Genomic DNA, 23,653 nt, shown 5'->3' on the forward strand with positions numbered 1-23,653 from the left:
CTAATGGTATATGAAGAAAACCAGGATTGTTGCAAAATTCGAATATCAAATTTATGTTTTAGTCTTCGATGCAGTTTAGTTTTTTGCCTCATTATTTTGATTTGTTCACAAATGATTTATAGTAAATGATTCCTGTGTTCTCTGTGAGTTTGTAACAAGAGATAGCTATATTGTGTGTTTCAGAGGGTGGTCAGATACATTCTCAAGCAAGATGTTCCATCCTCCTTAGAAGATGCATTAAAGGTGGCTCAAGGGTACAGGTTGTCTGATGATGAAGTCTACAGTCTAAGAATCATTGATCTGATTGATAGAGAACAGGTATGAAAGTTTTATGTGGATTAGTAGGGATCTTTGCTAACTAAATCCTTAAAAATAGAATTCAATCATATAATCCAAACTGATTTTTACAAAGTAAAGATATACCAATATAAAAACATCAAATGTTAAAATGGCCACTGTTTTTTGTTGCCTTGCTGTTGTTGTTTTTTTGTCTTTTGTAGTTTTGTGTTGTTTTTTTTCTGGAGCCCAGGACCGAGCCCAGGGCCTTGCGCCCGCCAGGTGGGCACTCTTCCGCTGAGCCAGATCCCCAGCCCCTGGACACTGTTTTTCATATCTGGCTTTTTTTTTTTTTTTGCCAGGCTTGGGGCTTGGGACTCAGCACCTGAGCACTGTCCTTGGTTTCTTTTTGTTCAAGGCTAGCACTCTACCACTTGAGCTACCACCACAGTGCTACTTCTGGCCATTTTCTATATATGTGGGCTTCATGTATATGAGGCAAGCACTCTGCCACTAGGCCATATTCCCAGCCCCTCATATCCGGCTTTTTAAAGTAGTTTATAGCTTCATTAGTGGACTATTATGCTCAGCTAGTTAATAAAACTCATCCATGTTAAGGGTCTGAAGGTTTGAGGCTTTGTTTGTTTTTGTTTTTGCTAGTCCTGGGGCTTGAACTTAGGGCCTGGGCTACTTTTGAGACAAAGTTTTTCTTCTTACGTTGTGCCTTGACTGGCATGGTTACCCTTCACTCGTGCTTCCCCTGTAGCTGGGATAAAAGGTGAACTGTGCTGAACTATTGGTTGATTTGGAGTCTCATGAACTTCTAACCATACCCCAATCTCTGCCTCCCAGGTAGCTAGGATTGCAGGCTTGTAATTACAGGCTTGTGATTATTGGCTTATACCTGGATTTTCAGTTTTGGGATGCAGGAACCGAAAGCCTTGTGCATGCTAGCACATGCTCTAATTTAGTTTCTGTTTTGTTGTCATCCAAAGTAGAAGTTTCAGGGTTTTTTTGTTTTGTTTTATTTAATAAGTTTTTATTTTTATGTATTTATTTGACACTACTGGGTTTTCAACTCAGAACCTCATGCTTACTAGGCAGGAGCTCAACTTCTGAGCCATACTTTCAGTCCCAGTTGGTTTTTGTTTGTTTATTTATTTGTGTGTTTTCAGAGCTGAGGAATGAACTCAGGGCTTTACCAGGCAAGTGCTCTTCCACTAAGCTAAATCCCTAAGCCCCAGTCCCAGAATTTTCTATTCTGGGTCCTAGCCTTGAACTCGGGGCCTGGGCACTGTCCCTGAGCTTTTTTAAAGCTCAAGGCTAGCACTCTACCACTGGAGCCACAGCGCCACTGTGGCTTTTTCTGTTTATGTGCTACTGAGGAATTGAACCCAGGGCTTCATGCATGCTACACAAGCACTCTACCACCAAGCCACATTCCTAGCCCCCAGATTTTTAAAAATTGAACTATATTCTTTTTTTATGTTTTTTTCAGTCAGTCCTGGGGCTTGAACTTGGGGCCTAGCCACTCTCCCTGAGCTTCTTTTGCTCAAGACTAGTACTCTACCCCTTGAGCTACAGTGCCACTTCGAGCCTTTTCTGTTTATGTGGTAGTGAGGAATTGAACTCAGGGAATCCTGCATGCTAGGCAAGCACTCTAACACTAAGCCACATTCCCAGTCTATATCACATTTTTCAAAATGCTTTTCATGTGTTTTTGTTTGTTTGCTTCTCTTTTTGATTGATTAGGTGCTAGGGATTGAATCTTGGTCCTTATTCATGCTAGGTGATTGAGATTCTTGTTGTTGTAAACTAGAGCTAGTAATTGAACTCAGGACACTGCACATATGAGGCAAGTGGTTTTACCACTAAGCTCTACATCCCCAGCCCTTGATGCTGTTTGTCCTTTCCTCTTTGTGTTAGGAAGAACTGTGTTGACACTGTCCTCAGCACGAACTAGCTGTTTCATTTTCCTTTCTGACACTGTTCACAGGGTGAAGACTCTGTCCTCCTGTTGAGGTCTCTGCCTCCCTCTGAAGCTGAGAAAACTGCTGAGAGAGTCATCATCTGGGCTCGTCAGGCATTGCAAGAAGAACCAGACAATTGTAAAGAGGTGAGATTTTTACTAAGTAAGGTACATTGGTGATACACACATATAATCCCAGCTCTCTGGAGGGAGAAGCAGGAAGATCATGAGTCCTAGGTCAGCCTGGGTTACATAAAAAGGCTCTGGCTCAAGAAAATTCTTGTAATTAGGGCTGGGAATGTGGCTTAGTGGTAGGGTGCTTGCCTAGCATGCATGAAGCCCTGGGTTAGATTCTTCAGTAGCACATGAACAGAAAAAGCCAAAAGTGTCGCTGTGGCTTAAGTGGTAAAGTGCTAGCTTTGAGCAAAAGAAACTCAGGGACAGTGCCCAGGCCCTGAGTTTAAGCCCCAGGACTGAGGGAAAAAATCTTTTAGTTAAATCAATAAAGCCAGTTTTTTCCCCCTTTTTTTAATTGTCAAGATGATGTACAGAGGGGTTATAGTTACATACTTAAGATAGTGAATACATATACATTTCTTGTCATACTTGTTACCCCCTTCCTCATTTTTCTCCCGCCTTCCCTCTCCTCCAACCCACTCCCCCTTGCTTTTAACTAAAATCTTCCCCTTGATGAACATTGTCATTCTAGTCTACAATGCTTATGAATGCTATGAATATTAACAATAAAACACTTCCTTCCAGGTGGGGTGATATGTACACTTCTTTCCTTTTGCTTAGTGTAATCTGTTCCTTCTTTCTCTCTCTCTCTCTCTTTTTTTTTTCTTTTTGTTGCCAGTCCTGGGGCTTGAACTCAGTGTCTGAGCACTGTCCCTGGCTTCTTTTTGCTCAAGGCTAGCACTCTGCCACTTGAGCCACAGCGCCACTTCTGGCTTTTATCTATATATGTGGTGCTGAGGAATCGAACCCAGGGCTTCACGTATACGAGGCGAGCACTCTTGCCACTAGACCATATTCCCAGCCCAAAATGAGAATTACTTTTTTTTTTTTTTGGTCAGCCATCGGGCTTGAACTCTCGGCTTGGGAGCTATCCCTGAGTTCTTTAGCTCAAGGCTAGCATTCTTCTACTTGAGCCACACTCCACTGTCTTCGCTCCTCTCTGCTGTCCTTGAGTTGCTTAATTTGCTCTCATCCGTGTCCATTGCAGCTGTTGGTCCCTCTGTACTGTATTTTTTTTCAACCACTTTCCACTCATTCTGTGCCCTCCTTCCAGCTTCCCTCAGATGTGCATGTGTATACACTATATGTGAGGTAAAGAATATAGGGTCCACGTGGGCTGGGAATATGGCCTAGTGGCAAGAGTGCTTGCCTCGTATACATGAAGCCCTGAGTTTGATTCCCCAGCACCACATATATAGAAAATGTCCATAAGTGGCACTGTGGCTCAAGAGGTAGAGTGCTAGCCTTGAGCAAAAAGAAGCCAAGGACAGCGCTCAGGCCCTAAGTCCAAGCCCCAGGACTGGCAAAAAAAAAAAAAAAAAAAAAGAATATAGGATCCTCTAAATACTATAAGACTAATTAAGAAGAAGCCCTTTGCTTCCTTATCTTTGGAGTTCTTTCCATTCTGGATATTAATTTATGTACATAGGAATTAGTGTTTGGGTTTTACTTTTTGGTACCTTTCTCCCAAGACTGACCTTGGTCTAACTTGGTATCTTCAGTCCTGTTTTCTTTGTCATGTCTCTATTATTTATTTCTAACACCCACATATCAGGGAGACCATGCACCATTTGTCTCTCTGTTCTAGGCTTGTCTCGCTCATCACGATTTGTTCTAGTCCTGACCATTTCCCTGAAAATCCCATTCTTTTATCGTTTCTAATAGATGTATAGAATTCTATTATGTACAGGTACCACATTTTTGATCCATTCATCTGTAGTGAGGTATCTGGGTTGTTTCCATATCTTGGCTATTATGAACAGTGCAGCGATGAACATGGAGGTGCAGGTATCCTTGTCATATCCTGGATCGGTATGGCTGGATCATAGGGTGTGTCCATGCTGAGTTTTTTGAGGAACCTCCAGACTGCTCTCCAGAGTGGTTGTGTTAGTTTACATTCCCACCAGCAGTGCAGTAGAGTTCTTCTTTCTCCACATCCCCTCCAGCATTTGTTGTTGCCTGAGTTCAGAGTTAAACCCAGTTTTTTTTTCCATTTCCTTATTGTTAAAGTGATGAACAAAGGGGTTACAGTTTCATATGTAAGGCAGTGAGTACATTTCTTACTAAACCCAGTTTTTATAGATGGAAAAGGGTAGACTTACATAAAGACCTGTCCCTCTCACTGGCAGAGTGGCCTCATGTGAACTTTCCTGTGTCATTTATGACCTAGGGAAGATGCAGATATGACTGTTTTGGAGCAGTTGAGTTAGTCCACACTGGATAACCAAGATCTGCAAACTAAAAGGAATCATTGAAGTATCTATTAAACATAAGAGAATTTTTCATAACTCCTTCACTGTAGCAGTGAAGGGCAGCAGTGGTTCACACTTGTAATTCTAGCAACTCAGGAGACTGACATTTGAAGATCATGGTTTGAAGTCTGCCTGGGCAAAAAAAGTCTCAAACTTTGATGCTTTCATTTTGCAGCTTTCCTAGCTATTGCTAACCTAGACCTTTCATTTCTCAACTCTTTTCCTGATGTCGTTGTTGTTGTCACTGTTTTTGTTTTTATCATTGTTGTTTTTCTCATTCCTTGATAGTGTTTTGTTTCATTTGCTTGGGTTGAGTTTGGTTGTGGTGCTGGGAGGGGAACTGAGGGCCTCATGCATGCCAGATAAGCACACTCTACCACTGAACTATACTCCAAGCTGGTGGTCCTATGGGTTTTTGGTTTTGTTTTGTTTTGCCAGTCCTGGGGCTTGAACTCAGGGCCTGAGCACTGTTCGTGGCTTCTTTTTCCTCAAGGCTAGCACTCTACCTCTTGAGCCACAGCGCCACTTCCAGCTTTTTCTGTTTTTGTGGTACTGAGGAATCAAACCCAGGGCTTCATGCATGCTAGGCAAGCACTCTACCACTCAGCCACATCCCTAGTCCCCAGTTTGTTTGTTTGTTTTTATGTTTGTCTGTGTCCTGCTGAGGTATTCAGGTACTGGTGGCTCACCTCTATAATCCTAGCAACTCAGGAGGCTGAGCTCTGTGGCTCATAGTTCAAAGCTAGCCCAGGCAGGAAAGTCTGTGATACTCTTCTCTCCAATTAACCACCAGAAAACCGGAAGTGGCGCTGTGGCTCAAAGTAGTAGAATACTAGTCTTGAGCAAAAGAGCTCAGGGACAGCATCCAGACCCTGAGTTCAAGCCCCATGACTAACAGAAAAAGAACTGCATTTCATTTTGTATCTTTATATTTTAGGAGAAGGCCTGGAGAATGTCTGTGGCAAAGACATCAGTGGACATTCTAAAAATACTTTACAACATTCAGAAAGGTAAGGTTCTGGCTCTTGGTTTTTTCCCAATGCTCACCCTTTTCAGATGGTCCCACCAATGACAACTAATATCATAACTATGGTTGTCCTGCCTTTGATTATCTTTATTGATGTTACCCATTTTTCTGCCTTTCTTGACATAGTTTTTAATGGGTAGTATGAGAAGAGAAGCATGTCAAATCAACTTTTTATTTTTATATGCTTCAGATCAGTGCTTGTCCAGACTTCTTTGATACTTTGAACTTACTATTCATTTTTCTCATGTTTCAGTGAGTTATCAGCAACTAGAGCAGGAAAGCCCATTTAAACTTGAACTTGAGGCAGTTAAAGAAGTAACTATGGGGGAAAAGAAGTTACATTTTATTTTGGAATAATTATCATTTTCCTTATAACTCTTCCCTTTTCTACTTCCAGGTAGGATAATGATATAGTTTTTGAATTATAACTCTTTTTGGACTTAACTTGTCTTGTAGCACCATCTGAGGAGAACTGCTGACAACTTACAAATAAAACCAAAGTGAGCCAAGTGCCAGTGGCTCACACATGTAATCCTAGCTACTCTGGAGGCTGAAACCTGGAACCAGGTTCAAAGCAAGCCCAGGAAGAAAAGACTGTGAGACTCTATTAATAACCAAAATGTAAGACTAGAGGTATGGCTCATGTGCCAGCTATGGGCAATAAAAGGCAAATGAGAGCTTGAAGCTCTGGTTCCAGGACAAGAAAAAGAAAACCAAAAGGACTTTTCCTCCCTGCCTGGCTTTAAACCATGATCCTCAGGTCTCAGCCTCCTGAGTGGCTACGATTATAAGTTTGAGCCTGGAGCACCTGCCTCACTATTTTAGCCTTTCCAAGTCCTGTTAATTAACATAGTGTTTTTGTTTATCTTCTACTTGTATAAAAAATTCCTAAGATCAGATAATGAGGAGAGAACTCAGTTTTATTTTTGCTTCTTGTTTAGCTTTATTTAACTCACAGGCCTTCTTCTGAAGGCCACCTTTTTCATTTTTGGCAGTACTGGAATTTGAACTCGAGGCCTTGTACTTGCCGGATAAATGTTTTACTATTTGAGCCACTCTTCCAGCCCACTGAGGGTCTTGTTACCTTATGACAGGGGCCATCACATCCAGACAGACCAAGCTAGGGCAAGTGCTAGAGAGAGAGATCAGTTTTTTTTTTAAATTTTTTTTTATTATTAATTGAACATAAATTTTTTTTTACAAGGTGTTGTGCAAAGAGGGTGCAGTTACATAGTAGGGCAGTGTATACATTTCTTGTGATATCTTACAACCTGTTTTTCCATCCCTTGTCTAGGTCAGGTAGACCCATATGCAATATACAATGTATCAAGCACATATACAGTGTTCACAGACTTGGTCTCTACTGTCTCTCCGTCTCCCTTTGTTAACAGTCATATATCAGGGAGATCATGCCCCTTTGTTTTCTGTGTTCTAGGCTTGTCTCACTCAACATTATTTGTTCGAGTTCTGACCATTTCCCTGCGAATAACAATATTTCACCATTCCTAATCGCTATGTAGTATTCCATTGTGTATAAGTACCATATTTTTTGGATCCATTCATCTGTGGAGGGGCATCTGGGTTGTTTCCAAATTTTGGCTATTGTGAATTGTGCCGCGATAAACATGGAAGTACAAATGTCCTTTTGATATCTTGGGTTTTGCTGTTTAGGATAGATGCCTAGGAGTGGTATGGCTGGGTCATAGGGTAGGACTATATTGAGCTTTTTGAGAAACCTCCATACTGTTCTCCAAAGTGGTTGTACTAATTTGCACTCCCACCAACAATGGAGAAGGGTTCCTCTTTCCCCACAGCCCCTCCAGCATTTGTTGTTGCCTGAGTTCAGAGTATAGGCCATTCTAACTGGGGTGAGGTGGTAGAGAGATCAGTTTTATAACATAAGCACTCTAGCAACTATGCTTAGTCCTTGAGAGGGTTAATTCATTCACAGAGGCTCTGCCTCTCACCTCCCAACAGTTCTCCCTCCCCTATTACAACAAAAAACACATGATATTCTGGGGTGACATCCATACTGGAGCATGTGGGAATATGTATAGCTGCTGTAACTTTCAAATCTTTAATTACAGATGATCTACAGAAGAAGGATGAGTGTGAAGAAGTCTTGAAACTATTTAAAGCAGTTGCTGGTTTACAGGTGATGATGCTGAGCTACAGGATCCATCAGTGCAGTTAACCTGTGTGTCCCTCTTCACCACTTTGCACATAAGCCTCCAGATGCTCTACCTTCTGGTTCTTTTCTTCTCAACAACTTCATTGAGATGATAATTCATATACCATATGGTTCATCCATTCAATGAGTTTGGTATCGTTTAGTATTGTAATAAGTTATATATAATGTTAATTTTATTATAACAATTTTTCTGTATGCAGTTCAGTAGTATTAATTCGATAATTAACACTGAGCAATTCAGTAATAATGAACATTCACAGTGCACACCCATTGTCTCTACTCTTTTCCCCTTTCCAAGCAGTACCTATGGGGCCATTTGACCTGGCTCCCCATCCTGTCTTCCACCAGCTCTCTAATGTTCTGGTCTCACCATTTTCTATATGTGAAATTGTACATCAGAGGACATAGTAAAGGAACCTCACGTCTATAAAGTTTGAGATAATCGCTGTCTTTGTGAAAGCTTCCAGGGATATGACCATGAGTTCATTTCTCCATGTTTTTCTTCCACTTGAAAGTTACAGTTATTCTAAAGCTCTGATTTGATCTAAACAAAGTGATCTCTATCTAACCACCATTGTGTGAACATTTATTGAGCTGGATCTGGTGGGTGTGTGTCTATCACCTTCACTTCAGCCTGAGAGGTTGTTCTTCTATAACTGAGAAACATTGCCCCAGGTTTACAGCCAATCACTGCAGCCACTAAGGCTATCCATTATGCCTGACTTCAAAACCCCTGCTTGTTGTACTGTTTACCATTTTTTTAGTAGTTAAATGAGGTTATTAAAAACAAAAAAGATAGCTGGGCACTGGTGGCTCATGCTCTGGGCTTCAGTGATATTTTTTTTTTTCTTTTGCCAGTCTTGGGGCTTGAACTCAGGTCCTGAGCACTATCCCTGGCTTCTTTTTGCTCAAGGCTAGCACTCTGCCAACTTGAGCCACAGCGCCACTTCTGGCCTTTTCTATATATGTGGTGCTGAGGAATAGAACCCAGGGCTTCATATAAGTGAGGCAAGCACTCTATCACTAGGCCATATTCCCAGCCCCTTACACTTCTTTTTCTGTTCGAGTTTCCCCATAACTCAGAATTATTAATTACAAATGTCAGTATTGCTGACATTGAGAAACCCTGGTTTCCTATTTTTCCCGATTTTACATAATATTATTATTTTAATAACTTTTGAATTAAGAAGTTTTGGCTTCGTAGTTTATAAGCGAGTAATCTCTGACTTTGTCTTGCTTACCTTGGTGCAGGAGAACTTTGAGGTTTTTCTTCCGTTTGAAGATTATAACAACCGTGCCCTGGTAGCAGATCTTTGTGAACAGCACATTAAAGCCCACCAAGATGCCCAAGAGAACAAAAACAGGAGTACCTCAGGGCCCATAGTGGCCCAAGGGATGGGCCTAAACACCCAATCAAAGCTACACCGACAGGCACTGGTCCTGCAGATGTCCTCACAAGAGCTGGAAGCAGAGCTGGCACTGAGAGCCCTGAAAGATGGGAAAGTTGGGACGGCACTGAGCAAATGCAGGTAATGCCCATTTCTTCAGTCTGCCCGGCTTCTCTGAAAGCACTGTATGCTTTGTTTATTTCTTCAGTGATAAGCGTAGTGCCAGGAATACTGGTTTTATTGTTGTTTTGTGAGGGTACTGGGGCTTGAACTCAGGACCTGGGTGCTATTCTTTAACTTTTTGCTTAAGACCAGCACTCTTTCACTTGAGCCACAGTTCCACTGCCAGATTTTTGCTGGTTAATTGGAGATTTGTCTGCCCAGGCAGGCTTTGAACTGTGACCTTCAGATCTCAGCCCCTTGAGGAGCTACGATTATAGTTGTGAGCCACTGGAGCCGCTCCAGCCTGTCTTAACAATGTTTCCATGACATATAGTACGCTTTATTTTTAAAGCCAAAAGTGGAGTGCTAGCCTGGAGCATAAATGTTCAGGGATAATACCCAGGCCCAGAGTTCAAGACCTAGTACTGCATTAAAAAAAAAAAAAAAAAAGATGGGCTGGGGATATGGCCTAGTGGCAAGAGTGCCTGCCTCATATACATGAGGCCCTGGGTTCGATTCCCCAGCACCACATATACAGAAAATGGCCAGAAGTGGCGCTGTGGCTCAAGTGGCAGAGTGCTAGCCTTGAGCAAAAAGAAGCCAGGGACAGTGCTCAGGCCCTGAGTCCAAGCCCCAGGACTGGCCAAAAAAAAAAAAGATACTCTTTGTTGGTGATAGTAGCTAGATAAAGTCAAATGTGGTAGTATGGAAGTATGGCTCAGAAAAAAAGTCAGATGTGTGCTGGAAGTGTGTCCCAAGTGGTCGAGTGCTTGCTTGGAAGCATTAGGCTTTGAGTGCAAATTCCAGTATAACACAACACAAAAATGGTAAATGTGTTTGCTTTCGATTTGAGTACTCTAGTTATCCACACTTGTTTTCCTCCACAGAGACTTATTTAAGTATCACTGCAACGCCGACACTGGGAAATTGCTATTTCTGGCCTGCCAGAAGCTTTGTGAGATGTTGGCTAATGATGTCCCCATGACAGCTCCTGTGGGATTGAATCTTCCCACTGAGATTCATGGTCTTGCATGCCAAGCGGCCACTATCTGCAGTCCAGGTGACAAGATTTAGAGATCTCTCATGTTCTCTGGCTCATGGCATTCATGTCTCCCAAATGCTGGGCAGTAACGATACAAGCATTACAATTCATCTCCTTACAGGAGTTGATAGTTTTTAAATATTAAAAGCCAGTTGTGATAGCCCACTTCTGTAATCCCAGCACTGAGGAGGCTGAAGCAGGAGGATTGTGAGTTCAAGGCCAGCCTGGGCTATGTAGCAAGAAGAAAACAGATCAACAATGGCATTTCTCTGACTGCTGATGATCTTTACTTTTATGGGATTCTGAGATTCCTTGCCTTCTCATAGGTAACCGAACTTTCAAGCCAAGCTTAAGAAAAAACTTGGACTGCATTTAGAGTAGTCTGAGGAAACCTTTCTATCTATTTTGTGACTTTCTTAGAATTCTGGGTGGTAATTATAAGAAACAAAAATGAGAGGAGTTATTTTCCTTATTCTAAAGACGTAAAACAGAAGTTTGCTGGATTTTCTCCCCCTTTCCAGATTTTTTACTAGATGCTCTAGAGCTGTGTAAATACACTTTCACTGCAGTGGAACTTTTCAGACAGTGCCAGATGGATGACTGTGGAGTGCTAATGAAAGTAAGTCATTTTTAAAAAAATTTTTTTCCCCTGAAGCGGAACTCCTACTGTCTCATTATCTGCACCAGCCTAAAACTACCTGAATCTGAATCTACCACTGACATTTTCTTATTTTCCACTAGGAAATCAGAGAGCATGAAGCCGCCTCTCTTTTCTGGTCACACTTGCTGGCTTTTATGTGCACTATCTTTTGAACATTGAAGACTCTGTGGACATTGTCCTTCTGCTAGAGTTTCATTTGAAATGGCACTTTTGAAATCTAGGCATAGTGATACATGCCTGCAATTCTAGCACTCAGGAGGTGGAGACAGGAGGATTGTGAGTTCCAAGCTAGGCTCGTGTGGCTCAAGTCTATAATCCTAGCTACTCAGGAACGTAAGATCTGAGGATCTTAATTCAAATCCAGACAGAAAAATCTGTAAGATACTTGTTTTTTAATGGTTATGGGGCTAGAACTCAGGGCCTGGTCACTGTCCCTGACCTTTTTCACTCAAAGTCTACAATCTACCACTTTGAGCTATAGCTTTACTTCTGTTTTTTAGGTGAGTAATTTGAGATAAGAGTCTCATAGACTTTCCTGCCCAGGCTAGTTTCAGACCATGATCCTCAGATCTCAACCTCCTGAGTAGCTAGGATTATAGCCATGTGCCATCAGTGCCCAGCTCCATAGGACTTTTTTTGTGTGAGTTGTGAGGCTTGAGCACTGTCCCTGAGCATTTCTGCTCAAGGCTAGTGCTCTACCACTTTGAACCATAGTTCCACTTCTGGTGTACTGGTGGTTGACTGGAGATAAGAGTCTCATTGAGACTGTTTTGTCCTGGCTGGTTTTGCACTGTGATCCTCAGATCTCAGCTTCCTGAGTAGCAAGGGTTACAGGTGTGAGCCACCAGTGCCCAACTCTCCATAAGACTTTTATCTCCAGTTGATCAGCAAAAAGCTGGAAGTGGAGGTGTGCTCAAGTGGTAGACTACCCAGCTTGAGCAAAAAAAACAACCCTAAGGAACAGTGCCTATACCTTGAGTTCAAGCAAGAGTATTTGCACACACACACACACACACACAAACAAATAAAATGAAGTATTATTTTTATGACATAGATCGGAGAAAACAGAATATAGTTGTTCTTTTAGCATCCAAAGGGGAAATTGGTTCCAGGACCCCCTCACAGAAACCAAAATCAATGGATGTTCAAATGTGTTATCTAAAGTTGTATAGTGTTTTCATATAACCTACATATATATTCTCATATACTTTAACCATTTCTAAATTATTTGTGATGCCTAATGCAGTTTCAGTGCTATATAAATAGTTGTTAGACTATATTTGTTTGTAGGAGTGGGGAACAGCTTTCCCACAAATTATTAAAGCCTCTGAAGTCATTAGTATATGACAAAACAGACACATGTGCTTCTCATTGGCTGCCCTTGGCCGTGTGCCGATCTGACAGTTTTGTGTGGCCCTCAAATGATGTTATGAATATCGAAATCGGCTCTTGGCAGAAAAGAGGTTCCCTACCTCTGGAAGAAATTATCAAAATAATATAATAATTTTTAAAAGTCTGTACATGTTAAAAGCACAGGCACAGTTTGATTTTTTTCTGTATGACTCAGATCTGCAGTTGGTTGAATCTGTACCAGCTGTACATAGGTGCACTGAACCATGGAAGCTGTTTGGCTCACATCCATCTGTGTCTGCACTCTGCCCCGTGAAGGTGGTATCTGTTGGAAGTACACTCTCATCTCTGTTCGATTTGGTATTTAGACTTCTTTTGGAACTCATAAGGATCCATATGAAGAATGGTCTTACAGTGACTTCTTCAATGAAGACGGGATTGTTCTTGAAGCACAGGTGGTGCTACCAGTGATTTATGAGTTTATTTCATTCCTGGTGCCTCTCACAGGTAAGTCTTCCCTTGTCTCATTGTTTTCTATGCATTTTTCTCTCTATGGAAATTAGACTGTACAGGTTTACAACTAGGCTGACACACAACATAAAGCAGCAGTGTGAGCCAGGCCCAGTGGTTCATACCTATAATCTCAGCTAATGGAGAAGTGAGAGGGATCATAGCTCAGGCCAGCCCTAGTGAAAAGTTTATGAGGACACCTACCTCCATCCAGTCCCCTTCTCAACCAATAGCAGGTCTCAGCATGTGTCTGTTATCTCACCTATGCCAGGAGGTTGCAGTTGAAAAGATTGAAGTTCTAGGCCAGCCTGGGCAAAAAAACTCACAAGACCCTTTGGGCCTGGCCTGTCATCCTAACTACAGCAGAAAGCATAAAGAGGATTGACATTCAGGCTAGCCTGAGCAAAACAAGACCCTATCTTAAAAATAACCAGAGCAGTCAGGTGCCAATGGCTCGCTTCTATAATCCTAGCTAGTCAAGAGATGAACAGGAAGATCATAGTTCACGGTTAGCCTGAGCATAAACTCTAGAACCCATCTCAGTTTAGTAGCCGGGTATTGTAATGCGCACCTCTCATGCTAAATACATAGGAAGCATAAATAGATGAATCGTAGTCTAGGATGGCCTGGCCATATACGTGAGATCTTATTCTAAAAATATCAAAATCAGTAGACTAAGGGCATGACTCCAGAGAGTAGAGCATCTGCCTAGAGAGCAGGAGGTTATAAGTTCAAACCCTAGTACTGCCAAAAAGAGAGAGAGAGAGAGAAATAGTTTTAGAACCATGTGTGATGATAACACAATGTTTTTCCTGGTTTTTAAATTTATAGTAATACAATACTTAAATATCTGAATAGTACTTTATGAGAGTATTTCATTTAATGCTGGTTTCATTTTATTATTCTCATTTATAGAAAGCAAAAGACAGCCCTTTGAATCTACAAGTTTGCCGTACTGCTCCATTAGTAAAGGTATTTAATGTTGACTGTACTATATTATATTACTAGTTTTTAAGTACAGAAATTCTGTGAAATGCTGAGTGGGAATTGTCCATGTGTTTATTTCACTGTTATTCTTCCAGAAGGTTAGGAGATGGTGAGATTTAGCTGATAGTATTAACATCTAGAAATCTGTTCAGACGTCTTAGTCTCCCATATAGAGAAATATGATCTTGGGCTGGGAATATGGCCTAGTGGCAAGAGAGTGTGCCTTGTATACATGAAGCCCTGGGTTCAATTCCCCAGTACCACATATATGGAAAACAGCCAGAAGTGGCACTATGGCTCAAGTGGCAGAGTGCTAGCCTTGAGCAAAAGGAAGCCAGGGACAGTGCTCAGGCCCTGAGTCCAAGGCCCAGGACTGGCAAAAAAAAAAAAAAAAAAAGAAAGAAAAGAAAGAAGTATGATCTTCATCTGGTCATGATTTGAGCATCGTGATTTTTAAAAACAAGCAAGTTATAATTGAAACATCTCATTATTTAGTGGACTTTGTTATTTTCTGGTTTAAACACAGACTCACATTAACTTCAAGAAGGAAGTCCATGACTGTTACTTGCCTTGAAGGAGAATGCTAAGCCTGAAAGCCGTCCCCATAATGAGTTTTTGTTTTGTTTTGTTTTGTTTCTTGGCTTTAAAAATCATCTGAAGAGGGGCTGGGAATATGGCCTAGTGGTAGAGTGGTTGCTTTGTATACATGAATTCCCCTGGCTTCGATTCCTTAACCCCACATGAACAAAAAAGGCCAGAAATGGCACTGTGGCTCAAGTGGTAGAGTGCCAGTCTTGAACAAAAAGAAGCCAGAGACAGTGCTAAGACCCTGAGTTAAAGCCTCAGGACTGGCAGAAAAAAAAAAAGCTCAAGAACATTCCTGAGTTCAAGCCCCACGATCAACAAAAAAAATCTAAAGATGCATTGTATTACTAAACTGCTTTGTTAAATAACAATGCCTTTGTATGACTACTTAAAGATAAAAAAATAATTTTTAAAAAAGAAACTAACAAAAAAAGAAAAATAATCTGAATATTCAAATCCTCTCACCACTTTGCAGGAGACAACTTCATCCTACAAATTCAAAGTTCCATCGCTGCACTGCTTCAGAACCTTCAGGAGTCTAGCCAGTGGGAACTGGCCCTCAGATTTGTGGTTAGTTCCTTTGGATCCTGTCTCCAACACTCTATGTCAAACTTCATGAACGCCAGTTTAAGTGAAAAGGTACAGTTTCAAGAATAAATACTTTGGCTGGGAATATGGCCTAGTGGCAAGAGTGCTTGCCTCGTATACATGAAAGCCCTAGGTTCAATTCCCCAGTACCATCTACATAGAAAATGGCCAGAAGTGGCGCTGTGGCTCAAGTGGCTGAGTGCTAGCCTTGAGCAAAAAGAAGCCAGGGACAGTGCTCAGGCCCTGAGTTCAAGGCCCAGGACTGGCAAAAAAAAAGAATACTTTGGCATAGCATGAAACAACAAAAGACCCACCAAAGAAATTTCTAGTCCTTTTTTTTTTTTCTGTTTCTTTTGGCCAGTACCAAGGTTTGAACTTATAGCCTCCCACTTACTTAGCTGGCACTCTGCTATTTGTGCCATGCTTCCAGCCAGACTTTTTGCTGTTTGACTTGGAGATGGAGTATCACAGGCTTTTTCTCTGGGAGCTAACTTCCAGATCTCAGCCTCTTGACCAGTGTCCAGCTCCAGTCCACCTGATTTGGTTCTATAGTCAGGAAATTGATCATTTGTCAAATGTGAGAAGTTCTGTTTGGCATCTGAGATTTAGATACAAGGGCAAAATGTTTGCTCACATTTCCATACTTTCCTAGAGCCCCAAGGAAGGGTGGAAAAGCAGATTCAGTTAAGTCACCCAGGCTTTAGCACCTGTTCTTGATTAATTGCTCACACCATAATCTTAGGGCAGTTATCTGTAAAACAAGGGATTGTCTTCATACCACCCCTCTGCGGCTCTGTTGACATATACTTAATGCCAATCCTTTGGGTATTGGTTTTGTTGTGTTTTTTTTTTATTTGTTTGTTTTGTTTTGGGGCACTATTGGCATTTGAACGCCAGTCTTAACTCTTGTTAGGCAACTATCACTAGATCCACATCTCCAGCCCCCAATCCTTTTTGTTTTTTAAATCAACTTTAGAGTGTTTTTGCAGTATTGGGGATTAAACCCAGGGCTTCATACTGGCTAGACATTTGCTCTACCACTTGAGCCATGTTCCTGATGCAGGAAATAGAGATTTTTGTTCTGTTTTGTTTTTTAATTTATTTATTGTCAAAATGATGTACAGAGGGGTTACAGTTTCGTATGTAAGGCAGTGAGTACATTTCTTATCAAACCTGTTACCTCTTCCCTTGTTTTTTTCTCCCTCTTCCCTATAGAGTTGTTTTGTTTTTGCCCCTTGTCAGTTCCCCATCCTGGCTCTGGCTTTCTTGCTATAGATTAAATGCTAATTTTTTTCATAAAGTCATAAATTTTGGAAGTTGTTTGATATTTGAGAATTTTCAGAATGATACATAGAAGTTGACCTAAAGATTCTTTTGTTCTTTTCTAAAAGTTACTTGGAGAGAGCACATTACTTAATTTAAAAAATGCTGTCCTGGAAGTGAAAGACAAGTCCGTCAGGTTTATCAGAGGAAATGCTACAACATTACTGCACAAAGTAAGTATTTGTAGAGTTTTTATTCATTTGTTTTGCCTCCCACCTCAATCCACAGTGCATATATTTCTGTGGTTTATAATGTATTAAAATAATGTTATACAAAAAAAAAATATGTTATATAGCCAGAAGCCAGGTGCCAGTAGCTCAGGCCTGTAATTCTAGCTAGCTACTTGGGAGGCACAGATTGGAAGGATTGCAGGTTGAGGTTACACTGGCAAAAAGTTCATGAGACCATATCTCAACAAATAGCTGGATACAGTGGCACATTCCTAGCTACTGAGAGGACTATAAGTAGTAGGAGGACTGAAATCCAGTTCAACTTAGGCCGGATTTTTTTTTTTTTTTTTTTTTTTTTGCCAGTCCTGGAGCTTGGACTCAGGACCTGAGCACTATCCCTGGCTTCTTTTTGCTCAAGGCTAGCACTCTGCCACTTGAGCCACAGCGCCACTTCTGGCCATTTTCTATATATGTGGTGCTGGGGAATCGAACCCAGGGCCTCATGTATAGGAGTCAAGCATTCTTGCCACTAGGCCATATCCCCAGCTAGGCCGGATTTTAAGATAGGGTCTTGAGACCCTATCTGTTTTGTCTCTGTGAATAGAGTACTAGAATACCTCACATGAATCCTTGTGTGTGTGAGTGCACGTGTGTGCGGGCACTGTTTCTTAGTTGTTGTTTTTTTCCTGCTTAAGGTTAGTACTCTACACTTAAGCCACAGCTCTACTTCCAGCTTTTTGGTGGTTAATTGGAGATAAGTATCTCAAGGATTTTCCTGCCCAGGGTTGGTTTCAAACTGCGATCCTCAAATCTCAGCCTCCTAAATAAGTAGGGTTGCAGGTCCCAGCACTTGGCTCCTTTTATAAGATTTATAATTCAATTTGTTGACAAAGATCTTTATTTCTGGTTTCATTGTAAAGACATAAATGCATAAATGCTTCTGATGCTTTCTTCCCATAGGTGTTTAATTGTCGCCTAGTGGATCTCCACCTGGCCTTGGGTTACTGTACTCTCTTGCCTCAAAAAGACGTGTTTGAAAACCTCTGGAAGCTCATAGATAAAGCATGGCAGAATTATGACAAGATTCTGGTAGGTCCTGAGCAAGCACACTTTTCATTCTTAAACTGTTGAAGATTTGGGAGCAGAAATGAAATGACTTTGTCTTGTTTAACGAATCCATTGTTGAACTAGGTCATGTGGTTTCAATCAGCGTTAAGGTGACACAGTGACAATAAGCATTATTGATTTAAATAATTAAAACGGAGCTGGGCACTGGTGGCTCATACCATAATCCTAGCTACTCAGGAGGATGAGATCTGAAGATTGTGGTCAGTCCCAGGACTGGCAATAAAAATGAATTGTTAAGATGCTTTTTATTTCTTTGTTTTTATTTTTATTTTTGTTGGTCCTGGGGCTTGAACTCTGGGCCTGGGCACTGTCCCTTAGCTCTTTGGCTCAAGGCTATCACTATACCACTTGAGCTACAGTGCCACTTCTAGAGTTTTGGTGGTTAATTGGAGATAGGGTCTCATAGACTTTCTTGCCTGGGCTGGCTTTGAACTTCAATCCTCAGATCTCAGCCTCCTGAGTAACTAGGATTACAGGCATGAGCCATCCGTAACTGACTAAGATGCTTTTAGTTTGTTAAATACTCAGACTTAGAATTCCACACTTCACAATTTACTGTTTTAGAAACCCTATAGGGTGAGATTTTATTTGTTTGTTTATTATTTCTGAGACAAGGTCTTGCAATGTAGCCCAAACTGGCCTCAATGCATATCCTCTTGCCTCAGCCTCCTGAGTACCACTGTTACAGGCATGTACTATTACACCAACCAGTTGTTTTGTGCTCTAAAATTTCCCTTTTGTAGGGATTTGCAAGACAGCTAAACAAACCAAAAGCTGAATTATCCAACTGCTGTATAAGAAGTTGTGAGTGGGAACAAAGCACTCCATGATGTTCTAGCCTGTCATCATAAAGGGAGGTTATGGGTTTGTTTGGTTCTTTTGGTGCTGAGGACTAGGCCAGGTTTTGCATGTGCTACGCACCGGTCCTCCCAAAGAGCCACATCCTTAGCCCAGAGTTACGAGTGTTGTCATCAAGGTGTCTGAATAGAAGAAACCATTGTATGTGCGATAGTTTTAATCTGTTTTTTTTTTTTTTTTTTTAAAGGCAATCTCTTTGGTGGGCTCTCAGCTGGCTAGTCTCTATCAGGAGGTCCAAATGGGGCTTCGGTTCCATGAAGTCAGTACTGATGCCCAGTGGGGAATTCGTCTGGGAAAACTTGGCGTGAGTGTTCACATTTCTGCGGTTTCTTTCATCTTGAAAATTTAAGATATTGCCTTCAGTGAGAGAAAGTTTATATACTCATATATATATAGATATATATGTATGTATATATATATATATTTTTTTTTTTTTAGTTATTGGGCTGGGCATATGGCCTAGTGGTAAAGTGCTTGTTTTATATACATGAAGCCCTGGGTTGATTCCTCAGCACCACATATATAGAAAACAGCCAGAAGTGGCGCTGTGGCTTAAGTGGTAGAGTGCTAGCCTTGAACAAAAAGAAGCCAGGGACAGTGCTCAGGCCCTGAGTCCAAGGCCCAGGACTGGCCAAAAAACAAAACGGAACAAAATTTTAGTTATGTTGAACAGATAAAGAAAAAGAACCTTTTGCTTCATTTTCTTTTGTACATATGAACTTAAGAGGAATATATCTAATGTCATTTGACACTCGTGCTCTTTCTTGACACTTGTGCTCTTTCTGGCCTAACCTTTAGCTTCATACTTTGTTTTCTGCTGCTGTTGTTTGGTTACGGTGTTTATTTGTTTCCTTGATTGTTTTTGAAATGGGGTTTTGCTATGTGGTCTAAACTGGTACTGAATTCCTGAGCCCAAGCTATCCCCTCTCAGTCTCCCAGATCTCTGGAATGACAAATACCACTGCGTATGGCATTTTCAAGAAAATATTGATGCCAGGTGCCAATGAACACCTGTAGTCCTAGCTGTTCAGAAGTATGAGATCTTGAGATCATGACTCAAAACCAGCCCCACAGAAGAGTCCTCCAGACTCTTATCTCCAATTCACCAGCAAAAAGCCAGAAATGGAGCTGTGGCTCAAGTGGTAGAGCACCAACCTTGAGTGCAAAAGAAGAGAGCATGAGGCCCTGGTCCGAACCCCTCCCCACCCCCAAAAAATATAATATTGAGTAGAAAAGTGGTAGTTACATGCCTGTAGTGCCAGCACAAAGGGGCTGATGAAGGAGGATCTAGGGTTCTGGAACCAGCCAAGACTACATTTTGCTCTTTGCATTTCTAGATTTCTTTCCAACCAGCCTTCAGACAAGATTTTCTCACCAAGAAAGAATTCATGAAAGCTCTTGTGGAGAACATTGATATGGACACAAGCCTCATTCTGGAATATTGCAGGTAACTCATTGAGTTTTCAGAATCTTCTTACTGTTAGCTTAGCCACCAGCTACTCCCCACAGGAGGAAAACAGTAATCAACAAGGCGCTGAGTTCAAATGCCCAGTACTGCTGAAAAGGTGAGAGAGAGAAAGAAAAGCCTGGGTTGGTCTTTTGTTGTTTATAAATTTTACTGGAATAGAATTACATTTTGCAAACCATTTTGTAACATGTTATTCTGTTACCAATATGTGTCCTGCCATCCACTTGCACAGATCTGCCTCCTCTCTGTTGAACTTGGCTAAAATCTGTCATATTTGCACAGTATTTAGCCATCCTCTCATTGAGGGGCAATTGAGTTGTTTCTAATGTTATTTTTTAATATAATTTCATTGTTATTATTAAGGTGTTCTATATTTCATAAGACAGGTTAAGAGTACCCTTTGTTTTTGGACAGTGTCACCCCTTTCTTTGCTTTCCTCCAATGTCCAGTGTTATTTTAAGTCAGCTTCACAAAGTAGCCTTGGTTGGCCTGGGATTCAGTCCAGAGCCCAAGCTGGTTTTAAACTCTCTGTGCTATCTAGTTCATCCCACTTCTTGTGATTACAAACCTTTGCTGCAGTGGATGTCTTTCTCTCTATATCTTTGTCTACTTTTGAGGCCAGTAAAAGTGAAATTGCTGTATTAAGGAGCATAAATATTTTCCCCTTTACAGATTTCTTTCCTCCATTATATCTGTTTACATACCCACCAGGAAGAATGTGTGATTTACAAAAGGCTGGTTAACTATTAGTCTGGTGCTCTCTAGCTTATGTAACTTGGGGCTGGACAACGTGAAGGTTAAACTTGCATGATGGGAACACTCAAGGTATCTGCGTTGTCTGAAATCCACACAAGGGGGTGTCAGGGTGTAACTCCTAACTTCTTTCAGCACATTTCAGTTGGACTGTGATGCAGCTCTCCAGCTCTTCATTGAAACCCTTCTCCACAACACCAATGCCAGCCAAAGCCAGGGAGATGCCACCCAGGTACCTGCCAAGCAGCAGCATTCTAAGTTCCTGGCCAAAGCCATTGAGATGGTGCCTTTACTAGCCAGCACAAAGGATTTGGTCATCAGTCTTAGTGGAATACTGCGAAAGGTAGGTGGATGAGTGGAGAAAGGAAAGCATGAGGTTTCTTCAAGAGTCCATCCTACGCTTTATTGATCAGATTTGTATACTTACAAATGCCGTCAATATATCCTCTTGTTTTGTTTTGTTTTTTCTTTCGTTGATTGTGGAGCTTGAACTCAGGGCCTTAGTGCTGTCCCTGCCCCCTTTGCTTAAGGCTAGCACTCTATACTTTGAACCACTGTTGTACTTCCAGTTTTATGGTAGTTAATTGGAGATAAGAGTCTCACAGACTTTTCTATTGTGTTGGCTTCAAACCATGATCCTCAAATCTCAATCTCCCAAGTAGCTTGAATTACAGGCATGAGCCTGGGAGCCTGGCTCCCAGATGAATTTTTAAGATATACCATACAGGGCTGGGAACGTGGCTTAGTGGTAGAGTGCTTGCTTACCATGCATGAAGCCCTGGGTTTGATTCTTCAGTACCATATACACAGAAAAAGTCAAAATTGGTGCTGTGGCTGAAATGGTAGAGTGAGCAAAAGAAAAGCTCAGTAACAGTGCCAAGGCCACGTTCAAACCCCAGGACTGACAATAAAATGGGGGCGAATATACCATACAAAGAAAACCTTCATGTTAAATTAACCAGACTGGGAAAACAAAAGTATTGTCTGGTGACATGATAATTGGCTTGGCACTGTCCCTGAGCTTCTTTTGCTCCTAGCTAGCTCTCTACCACTTGAGCCACAGCACCACTTCCAGCCTTTCTGTGTATGTAGTTATGAGGAATCAAACCCAGGGCTTCATGCATGCTAGGCTAACACTCTACCACTAAGCCACATTCCCAGCTATGTCCTGTATTTTTAAATAGCTTCCCAAGGGAAAGTCCAGGTATGAGCTGCCAGTACCCCATCTCTATCCAGGTGGTTGTTTTTTTTTTAATTTAATTTATTTATTGCTAGTCCTGGGGCTTGGACTCAGGACCTGAGCACTGTACCTGGCTTCTTTTTGCTCAAGGCTAGCACTCTACCTCTTGAGCCACAACGCCACTTCTGGCTTATTTTCTGTTTATGTGGTGCTGAGGAATCGAAACCGGGGCTTCATGCATGCTGGCTAGGGAAGCACTCTGCTGCTAAGCCACATTCCCAGCTCCCAGATTTTTTTTAACATAGCAAATATTCTTTGAAAAAGGATTAAGCTAGAGAGACTGTCTGTGGTAAACCACAAGGCAAAGAAACTTCCCTATCATCCTATTCTATAGAATAAACATTTTAGTGTCAAACTATTAACTTTTTAAAAAGAATAATCTAGATTTCACCACAATGATATTTTATATCTGTTATTTGTACCAGCAAACATTAATTCAATAAAACCTTCAGGGGCTGGGAATATGGCCTAGTGGCAAGAGTGCTTGCCTCGTATACCTGAAGCCCTGGGTTCGATTCCCCAGCACCACATATATAGAAAACAACCAGAAGTGGCGCTGTGGCTCAAGAGGTAGAGTGCTAGCCTTGAGCAAATAGAAGCCAGGGACAGTGTGCAGGCCCTGAGTCCAAGGCCCAGGACTGGCAAAAACAAAACAGAACAACAACAACAAAAAAAGCCTTCAGCATGGTATGTCTCTTCACATTTTAATATTGTGTTTGTTTTCATGCAGTTGGATCCCTATGATTATGAAATGATTGAAGTTGTCCTGAAAGTTATAGAGAGAGCCGATGAAAAGATAACTAATATCAATATTAATCAGGTATAACGAATACATTAAAGAGCTCAAGATTATCTTTATGCTTTTATTTGGATTACCAGTCAACATTACAGTTATCCTGTATCTGGATTATCTTTTGACTTCCCTTTGAACTCAAACTCTATACTTTATTCTAGATCTTTTTCTTTAAAAGGATTCCAGGAGTAAAAGGCTTCTTTTTTTAAAAAAAATTCTTTTTATTATCTTTAGTGAAAAGATTTCATGCTATCCATGTTTTATCATTTATGTTTATTCTATTTTTGCTGTACTGAGGTGATTTAAATCAGCTATCAGAGAACGAAGTGACTACAGCACTAGTTATGAAGAAATAAAGGAGGAAAAGGACAGGCAGTTCAGTTAGGTTTAGCTTGTGTATTAGTGAGAAGCTCTAGAATACTCAATTCTTAGTACTGTCATTAGCATCTTCTTGTCTTCTGTCCCTTCCTCCTCATTTCATTCCTCTCTCCTTTCCTTTCTTTCTTCCTTCTGCCAGAGCTTCCTGCAGCTAAGCAAATACTGTACACTCAGCTACATTCCCACACTCCTTTATGCTAACTTCTTTTTTTTTTTTTTTTTTTGCCAGTCCTGGGCCTTGGACTCCGGGCCTGAGCACTGTCCCTGGCTTCTTCCCGCTCAAGGCTAGCACTCCGCCACTTGAGCCACAGCGCCGC

At 41.3% G+C, this 23,653-nt stretch overlaps 1 protein-coding gene across 3 annotated transcripts in view; it reads left to right on the forward strand.

The window, feature by feature from the left end:
- Kntc1 (kinetochore associated 1) overlaps window positions 1-23,653 on the forward strand; it is an 86,911-nt gene that overhangs the window by 43,909 nt on the left and 19,349 nt on the right. Inside the window, exons 30-45 of one of the 3 annotated variants that reach the window (XM_048343026.1) lie at window positions 184-318; window positions 2,273-2,392; window positions 5,672-5,744; window positions 7,849-7,916; window positions 9,204-9,481; window positions 10,390-10,562; window positions 11,066-11,163; window positions 12,924-13,062; window positions 13,981-14,037; window positions 15,113-15,276; window positions 16,617-16,721; window positions 17,679-17,807; window positions 18,892-19,008; window positions 20,042-20,151; window positions 21,061-21,268; window positions 22,896-22,985. In XM_048343026.1, coding sequence (XP_048198983.1) covers window positions 184-318; window positions 2,273-2,392; window positions 5,672-5,744; window positions 7,849-7,916; window positions 9,204-9,481; window positions 10,390-10,562; window positions 11,066-11,163; window positions 12,924-13,062; window positions 13,981-14,037; window positions 15,113-15,276; window positions 16,617-16,721; window positions 17,679-17,807; window positions 18,892-19,008; window positions 20,042-20,151; window positions 21,061-21,268; window positions 22,896-22,985 — 2,064 coding nt within the window. The remainder of the gene's footprint in view (window positions 1-183; window positions 319-2,272; window positions 2,393-5,671; window positions 5,745-7,848; window positions 7,917-9,203; window positions 9,482-10,389; window positions 10,563-11,065; window positions 11,164-12,923; window positions 13,063-13,980; window positions 14,038-15,112; window positions 15,277-16,616; window positions 16,722-17,678; window positions 17,808-18,891; window positions 19,009-20,041; window positions 20,152-21,060; window positions 21,269-22,895; window positions 22,986-23,653) is intronic. The other 2 variants (XM_048343029.1, XM_048343028.1) reach the window with 2 other exon arrangements.

Source organism: Perognathus longimembris, chromosome 3 (assembly GCF_023159225.1).
Source record: "Perognathus longimembris pacificus isolate PPM17 chromosome 3, ASM2315922v1, whole genome shotgun sequence".
Taxonomy (NCBI): Eukaryota; Metazoa; Chordata; class Mammalia; order Rodentia; family Heteromyidae; genus Perognathus; species Perognathus longimembris.